Below are 11,212 nucleotides of genomic sequence, written 5' to 3' on the forward strand. Positions count from 1 at the left end.
AGTCAAGAGACATCGAAACAATAGCGCAAATCTTTTTTTTAATAAAGATTGCCTGGACTTTGGGCAGCCCTCATGAATTAAATGATGAGAATCTGTCCCCTTGGAGCTGAACTGCTCCTTACAAGCACACTATCCATTGCTTTCAGTGAAACAGTTTGGTATGATGATAAATTGTGAGCCAGAAGAAGAACGAAATGTTGGCTTTGAAAATGCTTAGGCAAAGGACGCTACAGTGGGGCAGATCTGAGCAGCACCCTGTTGTAACCCCCTGAATTTCAGCGCTAGAAAACAAGCGCTTTCGTCCAAAGAAAGCCCGGCTCCAGGGGGCCGGCTTTGCGGAGAAGCCCGGCAGCACGGAGCGCCGGTCCTCCACACCGCAAGGGCGGCGCCCTCTCCTCCCGCGCCCTGCGCCAGCCGCACTCTATGGTAGCGCCGCGCTTCCGGGCGGGCATGGCGGGCGGCGGGGAGGAGCCCTTCGCGCCCTCGGCGCTGGGCACCAGGCCTCAGTGAGTGGTGGGCTGTGGGCAGGGCCGGCACCGAAAGCATCACCCGGCCTGTGGGAGTGCCTGGCCTCTTCACAGCCGTTTGGTTTCGGTTGTGAAGTGCGCTCTAGGTGGTCCCGTGACATAGATGCGGGCTCGCTCTCCTTTTTCCCCCTCTTTGAAGTCGTTCGCAATGCTAATTGCCGTATCTTCTTCTCCCTCCCTGTAGCTGGGATGCTGCGTATGAGAGAGAGCTGCAAGCTTTTCAGGAGACGGGAGACGCTGGGGAAATTTGGTAATTAAACCATCCCTACCTGAACATGCCTGTTTGTTTCTCAAGGGGATGCTGCCAAAATGCGTCCTCTGGGTTGGTGAATAGCTCTGGGTGTTGGCAGTGTGAAGGGGATGTCAGTCTTGGAGCCACCCGTTCCTCTTCTGACCGGCTTTGCAATGTAAGTTGATAAGTTGCGCTTACACAACTGTCCTGGCAGAGACAGTGAGCTGGAAGGTATGGTCTGTTGTACTCAGAAGTGCTCGTATCACTGAGCTCTGATGTAAGTAGGGCAGTTGCCAGTGCTGACTTCTCATACAACATAGGAGGGCTTTGCCTTCCAGAGGTGGTGTTTCAGTTACAGCGCTTGAAAGGAGCTTATGAGGAGGACTGACTTGTACATAGTCTGACAGAGCAATGGGGAATGGCTGGAAGCTGAATGAGGGGAGATTTATATGAGAAATTAAGAAGAAATCATTCACTCAGAGGGCAGTGAGGCCCTGGCACTGCTCTGTGAGCTGTGGGTGTCCCATCCCTGGAGGTGCCCATGTCTGTGGATGGGCCCTAGGCAGCCTGAGCTGTCAGGGGCACCCAGGCCACAACAGGGAATTGCAGTTCTGTAACCTTTAAGGTCTCTTCCATTCTGTGATTCATTTAAACTTTAGCAGATGTGGAATATGAGCTATGTCAGTTGTTAGGCAAGTGCTTCAATAAGAAGGGCTCTGCTGAAACTGGGGAGCAAAGGAATACATTTGCTGTGCTGACTGTGTGTCTTTGCCAGCTTGATTACCTGAGCCCTTGTTCCTAATAGGTTTGGAGAAGAAAGCATGGTTCGCATAATCAGATGGTTGGAGAAACAAAAGGTGCCCCTTGACAGCTCTGTGCTTGACATTGGAACTGGGAATGGTGTTTTACTGATTGAATTGGTTAGTATATTCTGCCTTCGTAACAGAATCGGTGCTCAGAACTCAGTTCTCAGTTCTCCTTGTCCGTCCTCAGTTCTGACAGCAATACTTTATTTTGATGCAAAAAATGATCAAAACCAAGTGGTTCACATAAATGCTTTGAAAAGTTGGTAGTGCCTCAAGAAGCATCCATTTCTGCCAGGGTGGAAACCCCTCTGCAGACAGGTTTTGAAGTGTTACAGTGATGTTAAAGAGTGATGCAAGGTGATTTGCAGCTGCAGTAATCCTTTTGTGGTTTTGACTGAATCCTTTGCTGTAGTATTACTGCAGAACTGGTGAAGAAGGAAGCTTTGTTGCTGTAGTAGTTCCTATTTCCAACACTCTCCATTGGTTCCATTAGTTACAACAGAAATTGAATGGAAGTCAGGGTTGGGTTTATAGTGCACTGTTGTTTTAAAAAACATGGGCTTTGATTTTTAGAAGAGTTTAAAGCCTGTGTGGGGACTGACTGCCACATTGCAGTGGCAATTTAAAAACTATTAAACTGCTGTAAGAGCAGGTGAAGGGTATTCACCAGCCAAGTGAGGGTGTCTGCTGCTAATTGAACCAGCTCTGTCAAGGAGGAGCAGGAGGCTGCTTGTGAGTACCACCTTCAGGGCACTCATCTGACTCCAGAGTCACGTTTGAGTGAACGATCCCTTCCTGTATGTATGGAGTCAGGCCATACAGGTTTAGCAGCATTTAATGTTGTTTATCCTTAAACTTTCCTTCTCTGCCCCCAAAGACTATAGGAGTGAACGGAAACTCCCTGAAGTGACTCAAGCTCTTCGTTTCCAAACAGAGGAGCTGTTGTGGAAACTGCGCTTCCACCCCCAGGCCTTCAGCACAGGCATCTCAGGAAGCTTGGTTTGCTCTTGGAGCTCTGGGGAGGAACGTGGGCAGAAGCCTAAGCAATATGCTGTTCTTCATCAAATGCAAACAACACAGCCTTTGTGTCTAGCTGAAATTAGTCCTCGATTAAGAACAGCTGGCCAGCACTGCACTCACACAGACTGAGGGGCTGCTAGGAGGAGGAAGGACTCTTAAAAAACGTAGTTCTCTTTGTTGTTGAGGTATTGGCCTTTGGAATAAGTAGACAGGTAGCAGATTGCTGAATGCTTGTTGAGGTCCTTGGTATTCATAAAACAGCCACCTCCACCATTCTGCCTGCAGCTGCCTGTAAGGCCGTAGCTCTTCATAGCTCCTCCTGCTAGGTTTGGAGCCGGCCAGATCTGCTCCTACCTGGGAATGCAAATGTGTTCCCACCCTGCTCCCAGGTGCCCAGCTCCAGCTGATGAGAGGCGTGTGAGCCCATCTGCTTTGCAGAAGGGTTGCTGGGCTGTCGTTGCCTGAGCTGGATGAACTGGGTTGTCGTTATCTAGTTCAAAGTCAGCAGAAAGTCTGTGTGCTCTTCTATGTGGTTCGTAACCTGCCTGATAATCAGTGATACAAAGACCTCACTGCATGCAAATAGTTGCGTTGAGATAGACATTAGCATGAAAAATCAGAAAAATAGAAGTTTTACCATGGCTTTCTGTATTAATAAAATATCTTACATATATTTGGTCTTAGAATTTAGGCTGTAAGCTGAATAATTGCTCAGTTTCTTGTGTGTTAAAGAGGTTTTCTTACTTTGAAGCATCTGGCATTGGCACGTTCTCATCACAGAAAATTCCTGGTTTGGAGGTTACTTTTGGTACTGATAAGGGCTTATTTCCCTCCAGAGTTTTTGACAGTTCTGCTCAGTTCCCCACTTGTTGGCATCAACCAGCTTTCAGTCAGCAGTTGTTCTGATGAGGTAGCAGGCAGATGGGGTTACTGCAGTCCATTCACTTGGCTGTTCAGCTCTGGTGCTGATAACAGAAATGAAAATGAGAAATAAAAGCAGAAATAAAGGTCCTGGGTTGTTTTGGTTTGTTTTTTGTTTTTTTTATTGTTAAAGGGGGGAGGATCAATTATAGGGCACTGGAATGGACCTGGTGAACAAAAAATGTGCTAGCACACTGATTAAGATTCTCTGCTCTGTCTAGGCAAAAAATGGCTTCACTAACCTCACTGGGATTGATTACTCAGCTTCTGCAATACAACTTTCAGAAAAAGTAAGGGAGAAAGAAGGGGTGTCTAACATTAAATTACTGGTAAGTGTTGAGAGAATCTTCATTAAGGAAACTGAAAGCAGCTGACCCCAAGGTTAAGTGACCTACTTGATATTCAGGTGCACTCACTGCAATATATTAATGATGTATTTTGAAATTCCTTTGTATTTTATACCTCATCAGAGAATTCTAACCAAATAAATCTGTGTTCACAGGAAGACTTGTGGTTATCTTGTTGTTTGTAGCAATCAAAAGCTGTCCGAAGAGCAGATAGCCATTTGACAAGCTCTGTGTTTAAGCTGATATGCTTTGAATGTTAGCTTTAAGACAGAGGACTAAATCCTTATGGGAAGGAATCCCTGCCAGTAGCTGTGCAGCAGGGAGTTTGGGAGACCTTGCTTGAGCAGGGGGGACCAGTTGACCTTCAGAGATCCCTTCCAGCCACAGCCATTCAGTCACCAGTGTTTCTCTGCTGTGCTTTTCCCCACCAGCTCTGTATCCCTATGGTGTCTCTGCTCTTGTATCTCACTTGTGATCTCTGTAACAGGCACCATCTTGTCTTCTGTGTTAGTACAGGGCCCAGCACATGGTGCCTGGAAAACCAGAGGTCAGAGTACAAATAATGGTTGGAAGGATGAACTCCTGAATGTGTTAGCTTGAGCTTTAGATGAATACTTATGTCTGTGGGCTTTATAGCAAATAGATTATTATGTTATGGGTAGACAACAAAGAAGCTGATGTGGCATTGTAACTTTGGCTCACCCTTTCTTATTGCCAAGTTGGAGGCTTTTGGTATTAAAGCACTGGTTTGCATTAAAGATTCAGGAGCTCCTGAGCAGAAGATTGTTTTCACAGTTGTAGACTTCTGGTTTAGGTAGAAGACTTCCTGGCTCCATCAGCTGAGCTACTGGGATTTCAGATCTGTATTGACAAGGGGACTTTTGATGCCGTGAGCCTTAATCCTGACAATGCAGTTGGAAAGAGGAAGCAGTACGTGAGATCTCTCTGCAGTGTATTGAAGCCAGAGGGCTTTTTCCTCATCACATCTTGCAACTGGACCAAGGAGGAGCTGCTGAATGAGTTCAGAGAAGGTGAGCAGTTGAACAGAACCATTTGCCAACCTGTGGTTGAGCAAAAGTGCAGTGGGTAGATTTTAGTGTCAGCGTTAACGTGTTTGCTCAGATCAGGATAAGACAAAGTAGTAAAAGCATCAGTAAATTCCTCAGCCTGTTCTCACTGTTTTCCTCAAGAATTACTGCTGCTACATTTGCCAGCGCCAATGTTTCAAGGGGGCTCAGGTTTTGTTATACTTCAGAGAACAAGGATCTCAGTCTAGCTACTCTGGGAAGGAGGGAATTCTATACCCCTCTGGGTGGGTTTTTTTCTATTTTGGCCTTTTGTTAGCAGATCTGGTTCACCCATACAACTGCTCTAAAAATTGCCTGTGCTTAGGGCAGCTGGCAAGACCATTTTTGTTCCCTCCTCTGTGACCTTCTGATGCTCTCTGTAGGTGTTTTTGTCTTGTTTTTATTTTTCTTTACGTGATGGTTAGCTCCTGAATCTCATGCCTGAAGCTTGAAACTCCAAGAGTGTGGATCTAAAACAACCATCCCTTCTGGGGAGCTAAAATCGCTGGCAAGTAATCGTCTTTTCTGCCATTAATTTCAGCCATCTGAGCTTTTTATTACCTATGGAATGGTTTCAGCTGTATGAAGCAGCAGTGCAGTGTAACAATGCAGTCCTGTGGAATTACAAAGTAACTGACTTGCAAGTTGTCCAGACAAATAAAGAATGGTTTGCAAAGGGTTATCCAAGAGCAGGATAGAATGACTTCCTTCTAATAAAAGCATTTTAATTTCTGTCTGGCAGGATTTGAAATTGTGGAGGAGCTGCCAACACCCAAGTTCTGCTTTGGAGGAAGAACTGGAAACAGCGTAACAGCACTGGTTTTCCAAAGAAAAAAGTGAGACCATCCATCTTGGACAAATTAGATTAGCTGAGAAAAGTCTGAACTTTAAAGTAAGCCTGACAGCAAACCTCAGACACGTGTGTAAATAAATGTTATTTGAGTACACAGTTAAATGCTATGTATGGAACTCTAAGGGACTATAAAACATTGCCCTAGAAACACAAGAGCTTTGCATAACTTGCCTGTAAATTTTGTCCCTGCTACAACCTCACTTGTTTCAGGGAGGCTGCAAGTTTGAGAGAGACAAGCATTTTAAATATTGACTGAGATAGCTGAGTGTTGGCTGCATTTGGAATGTAAAGATTATCTGGTATTTAATTTCTGGATTGGTAATCAGTGACCAACAGAAGCAAAGGTGTTCTACAAAGGAAATCTCATTTCTGTGCTGTGGTGTAACTGGAGAGAAGCTTTTGAGATGTAGTTGGTGGACCCTTCATTTTTGCAGGAGGTAATTCTCATCACCTGTGAGAATGGAGGCTTGCATCATTACTTACTTCCACTGATCCCATAATTATATAAAGGTGTGACATTATAATCTCACTAGCATGTGACATATGCCTCTTTCATGACTAATTTGCTATATAATGTCCTGAGCTCCAACAAAGACCATGTGTTTTCCAGTGATTTTCTCAGGATAAATGTTAATTGCATAATGAAGAGGAGTTTACCTGTAAATTCACTGTGAGGTAAGTGGGATTTAGGGCAAGTTTGAGGCAGAGTTCCTGAGCCTGTCAGCTTCTCAGGACTACACTGAAATTCTCCAGTAAAATGCTCAAAAAAATGAAGAGAGTGAAGCCTGCAGATGGGTGGTGCTATGGGAAGGAGGGGCAAGGAACAGGAAAAACCCACAGCTGAAATGGTTTTGATTCCTAAATTGGTAGTGGCCTCTCTTCAGTCTCAAACAAGCACACAAGCAATCACTTGGGTCTCATGATTTCTGCATCTCATCTGTAGCTGGCAGTGTTCGTAAGCCTGTGCACTTTGAACTATCACTGGAGAGTAGAAGAATGCTTGTAAAACATGTTGAGGAGGGCGTTTTTAAGGCAGTAATAATCAAAGGCCTGCTGTTTGAAATCTGCTGTTAGAAACCTGACCCTTATGAATAATGGAGTCTAGGCAGCAGCTGTAATAGTGACTTGAATAATGTTTTTTTCTTTACTGACTGGTAAGATTTGGCAATAACATGTCAAAGAATAGCCTTGATTTTGAGTGGTTCACCTTGCCAGATGATTTTTCATGAAGGTAGAATCTCAAGATGTCTGTGCTGCTCAGTGAGAAACCTCTTAAAAGAGGCAGGGAAATAAACAGTGAGTTAGGAGCAGTGAGGCTTTGCTTGTGGTTTGGAGAGCTTTATGGTAGTTCGTAAAGGTGGATGTCTGGGTGAATACACAGTTGTGTGACTTTTGGTGTCAGCTGCAAAGCTAAACCACAGGGGAGTAAATACAGCATTTGAAATGCATTCTGCTCCTCTTGTGTTTCTCTCTGGGGATTTTGCTTGTGATTTCTCAGTCAAATGTGAGATTTGTAGATAGTGAAACTAATACCATCCCTGGATCTCAGCAAGCTTTTTCTGTAGTCCCGAGTTCAGGTTGGATGGTGCTGCAGGGCCAGCATACCTTTATGGAGCTGTGAATAGCTTTGTGTCAAAGGTAGGCAGGACAGAGAGGGATTATGTTCCTTTGTTGACCTACAGCATGCCAAAGGCTGACATTCCCTGAGTGCTGGTGGGCTTTGCACCTGGCTTCACGAGCCAGATTCCAAGCTCAATGAGATGCCTGGAAAGACTGGAAAGGAAAGGGCGGCGTCGACCACAGCCCTCCAGAGGGATCCACTGCTTGGAAATGAAGTCTCTCCCATTCTCCTTAAGCAATGAAACCTCAGGACTAGGACAGATCTCATCTTCTAAGCCAGGTGTTTTCAGTATGTGCAGCTCTGGTGATGCATGAACTGCTAGGAGCTGGTTGTTGTGGCTGGGCTGCGCAGGTCCTGCTGGCCATTGCTGACCTTTCCTTCCAGGAAGATGGCTTTTAGGATAGAAGCCCACAACCAGCTGCTTTTTTGTACAGCTCTGACCCCCAGTATCTGGCTCCTGGTATCTGCCATTGCCAAGCAAATCACAGAATCATGATAAACCTTAAAGCCATTTTTAATAATAGAGAAGAATCACAGAATGACCTGGATTGAAAAGGAGCACAATGCTCATCCAGCTCCAACCCCCTGCTGTGTGCAGGTCACCAACCAGCAGCCCAGGCTGCCCAGAGCCACATCCAGCCTGGCCTTGAATGCCTGCAGGGATGGGGCATCCACAGCCTCCTTGGGCAACCTGTTCCAGTGCCTCACCATCCTCTGAGTGAAAATGGCCTTCTGTGGTTCATTTTGGAAGTATTTACTGGGAGATCCATTGTGTTGGTTGTGGCTCTTGTGCTGCTGAGTGGGCTGGGAGCATTTTACCTGTGGGAGAGCAGACCTTGGATTTTTATGGGTTGTGTAAAGGAAGTGAACTGTCAGGATGAAATGTCTGAAAGAGGAGACCAAGTGAAATTAAGGAAATAAGTATTGATTTAAGAAGGCCTATCTTTACAGGTGGAATTGAGTTTAAGCATAAGGTAAATAGGCTCTCAAGACAAAAAACCTTTGCATTTTCAGCATCACAGCACTTTCTTGAAGTAAAAACTACTCCTTTAATCATGTTGCCATAAATTAAAAAGTGGGAAGTGCCAGACGTGAGAACTGTAACGCAAGTGAATGAACACAGAAGATTCAGAAGAAGGAATAATGTTGCCTTGCTCCTTGACTTCCTTCTTGGTGACCAAGCTGTTATTTGTATGCAAGTATTTTCGTTTAGTGGTCATTGCTCCCTAAGGAGCAGAGCCAACGGCAGTGCAGTCTGTCGAGTGTTTTTTAAAGTTAATTTTTGGAAGGCTAAGAAGATACAGCATTAATATTCTGGTATTAAACGTAAATGTGATTTTGTGGTCTAAAAGGAAGAATTTATGGGAGCTGTAATTTTTTTTTTGAAGGTATGCTGGATTGCATGCGGAACACTAACAGAATTATGGCAGCTGCTGTACCAGAGAGGGCAATAATGATGAAATGACAGTCTATCTGTTCCATCCAGAGACTATTCAAGTCTTTATAGAGAGCACTGGGTAGAAATAACTGCAGCATACCGGGGTCATACCTACATACAGACACAGGCTCTCCCCCTCCATTTCAAACTCAGTGTTGTAGCCCAATTTCTGACTACCAGGATCATCCTGCTGTCCCACTTGTGCTGTGGGATTTGGGGTGTTGGACACCTGTGGGTCTCGGGGGAGCAAACACAGTGTGCAGACTGTGCTGTGTTTCAGAGGTTGACCTTAGGACACCAGTGTGGCTCAAAGGCCTGAGTGGGGAAAGGAGGCAGCGACTCCTCTCACTTGCAGCAGCCTGGCCTTGCTGTCCAGGTGCGTGGGGTCTGTGATACCCATGAGGCTGAGAAGTGGGGCTGATGTTCATCCTGGCAGCATCTCTTTTCATAAGGATGAGTCCAGCTTTTCTGCTGCATTAAGCACAATGTGCTTTTCTTCGTTGCTGACACTGGCTGCTGTGTATTCCCATGTTCCAGGAATGCACTGGCAGCATTGTAGCCATTGTAAGGAAAATCCATGTACATGCACTCTGCTATGTCCCTGCTGCTGGGTTCCAGGGTGCCTGGTAAAAGCTGCCAACATTTGTGTTATTTCATACCAGAGCAAAACTGTGATCGTGGTATTTAGCAACATACAGCAAAATTCTCAGTGCTTTGGCACTCAGCTGGCTTTCTGAATCTTGGCACACTGAAAGGTAAAGAACGTGCCTCAGGAACTGTTTTATTTGCATGGACCCGTTAAGCATTTTAACATATGGATCATCTCCTGTAAAATACACGAGGAAAATGCACAAGATAAACAGACCAGAGCTTTGCACTGCCACAGGGAGACCCACCTGCCTTTGTGCTTCCGTGGTGCGTTGCCTCTGCCTGGGCTGTGTGATGCTTCCCTTCCTTCAGAGGGGTTTGGCTCTGCTCTGCCCCATGGCTGGAAGGTCCTTGGGTGCACCCTAAACCTGCTGGGCAGGGGAGCAGCCCTTGGATAGCTGGGGCTTTCAGTGGAAAAGGGATGAACCGTTACAGCCTGGAGATGGAGGAGGGAAAGGAACACTGGTGTGTTTTATTTGATACAGGGGGAAAGCCAAGCCGTGGCTTAATTTCCATTTGTTAGGTAACAGTATAGCTTGAAATGAGCGGATTTCTAGGTTACTGGAAAGTAAACAGACCGCTTGATGTAGCCATATGAATTCCAGATAATGGCAAGTGCATATGCTTGTGCTGGAAAGCAGGGCTAACAAACAGTATGAGAACACAAACAAGCCTCAGTGCAGCCGCTTGAACGGCCAAGTGCTCACAGACAGGCAGTGTCACAGAGCGAGCAGAGATGGGGACAATCTACACTTGCTTTTTGTGGCTGGTGTAGGGTACCAGCTCACCTTGTTCAGGTACACCGAGCTAGAATGTGTTACAGAGAGATGGAAAATAGATTCCTGCATTGAGGACACTGTGCACACTGCTGACAGCCCTCTGGGAGCACAGAGGACGAGAGGTGAGCGATGCCGTGCCTGGACTGAGCTGTGGATGCAGACAGAAAGCAGCCTTCTGCTCGGCTCTTGGAGCCCAGCCCTGTGCTGCAAGGGCTGCCACGGGGATGGATTCAATTATGCTGCAAGCTTGATTGCTAAATGTTCAGCTGGGAAACCATACAAACTATTCAGACTTGATTCCCAAAGTTCTGCAAAAGGAGCTTGCAAGTGTTTAATTGTCATTGTTACTGAATATATACGATCATTAAAGCACGTCGTTTAAGTGGGATGGAGGAGCTTGTAGTAGAATGGCTGTGATTGGAAGGGACCTCAAAGACCGTTCGGTTCCAACTCTGATAACGTTACCAGCCGGTAAATCAACCGCTGGATCGGGCTGCCCAGGGCACCTCCAGGGCCGCGGCTCTCTGGGCTGCAGGAAGGGAGGCGGCAGGCGGCGGTGTGAGCGGGCTCTTCCCCCGGGTGCCGGCAGGAGGCGCTCTCGGCCGCCCGATGGAGCCGCCGGCTCCGTGCACGCGTCCCGAGCGCCCCGCGCAGTGCCCGTGCCCGCGGGGTTCGGGGTGGCGGCGGGGCGGCGCTCCTTTCCGGGCGATCCGCGGGCGACTGCGGGGAAGCGGAGCCCGGGCGCGGGGGTCGGCGGTGCCGTCCCGGGGGCGGCTGCGGGGCAGCGCCGGGGGGCGGCGGGCGCGGAGCTCCGCAGGTGCGGGCCGGGCCCTGCCTCCGCGCCGGCCCCGCTCAGGAAGTGACAAGCGCATTTCCTCCCTCCTCCTCCTCCTCCTCTTCTCCTCCTCCTCCGCCCTCCCCGCCCGCAGCACGGCGGCGGCGGCGGCAGGAGG

At 47.2% G+C, this 11,212-nt stretch overlaps 1 protein-coding gene across 1 annotated transcript; it reads left to right on the forward strand.

The window, feature by feature from the left end:
- The first annotated feature begins 434 nt into the window (after positions 1-434).
- EEF1AKMT2 (EEF1A lysine methyltransferase 2) lies at positions 435-6,313 on the forward strand. Its single transcript, XM_042818832.1, has 6 exons — positions 435-506; positions 712-777; positions 1,565-1,679; positions 3,728-3,835; positions 4,668-4,884; positions 5,663-6,313. The coding sequence occupies exons 1-6, from the start codon at positions 451-453 to the stop codon at positions 5,758-5,760; spliced, it is 660 nt and encodes a 219-aa protein (XP_042674766.1). The 5' UTR covers positions 435-450; the 3' UTR covers positions 5,761-6,313.
- The last annotated feature ends 4,899 nt before the right edge of the window (positions 6,314-11,212 follow it).

Source organism: Centrocercus urophasianus, unplaced genomic scaffold (genome assembly GCF_019232065.1).
Source record: "Centrocercus urophasianus isolate 14NV4802_14NV808 unplaced genomic scaffold, USGS_Curo_1.0 seq_17, whole genome shotgun sequence".
Classification (NCBI taxonomy): Eukaryota; Metazoa; Chordata; class Aves; order Galliformes; family Phasianidae; genus Centrocercus; species Centrocercus urophasianus.

Bases quoted from the DNA above. Each gene is read 5' to 3' on its own strand.
- EEF1AKMT2 (XM_042818832.1), top strand. From the start codon at position 451: ATGGCGGGCGGCGGGGAGGAGCCCTTCGCGCCCTCGGCGCTGGGCACC. The intron at 1,680-3,727 runs GTTAGTATATTC...TGCTCTGTCTAG, and splicing joins GTGTTTTACTGATTGAATTG to GCAAAAAATGGCTTCACTAA. The intron at 3,836-4,667 runs GTAAGTGTTGAG...CTTCTGGTTTAG, and splicing joins TGTCTAACATTAAATTACTG to GTAGAAGACTTCCTGGCTCC.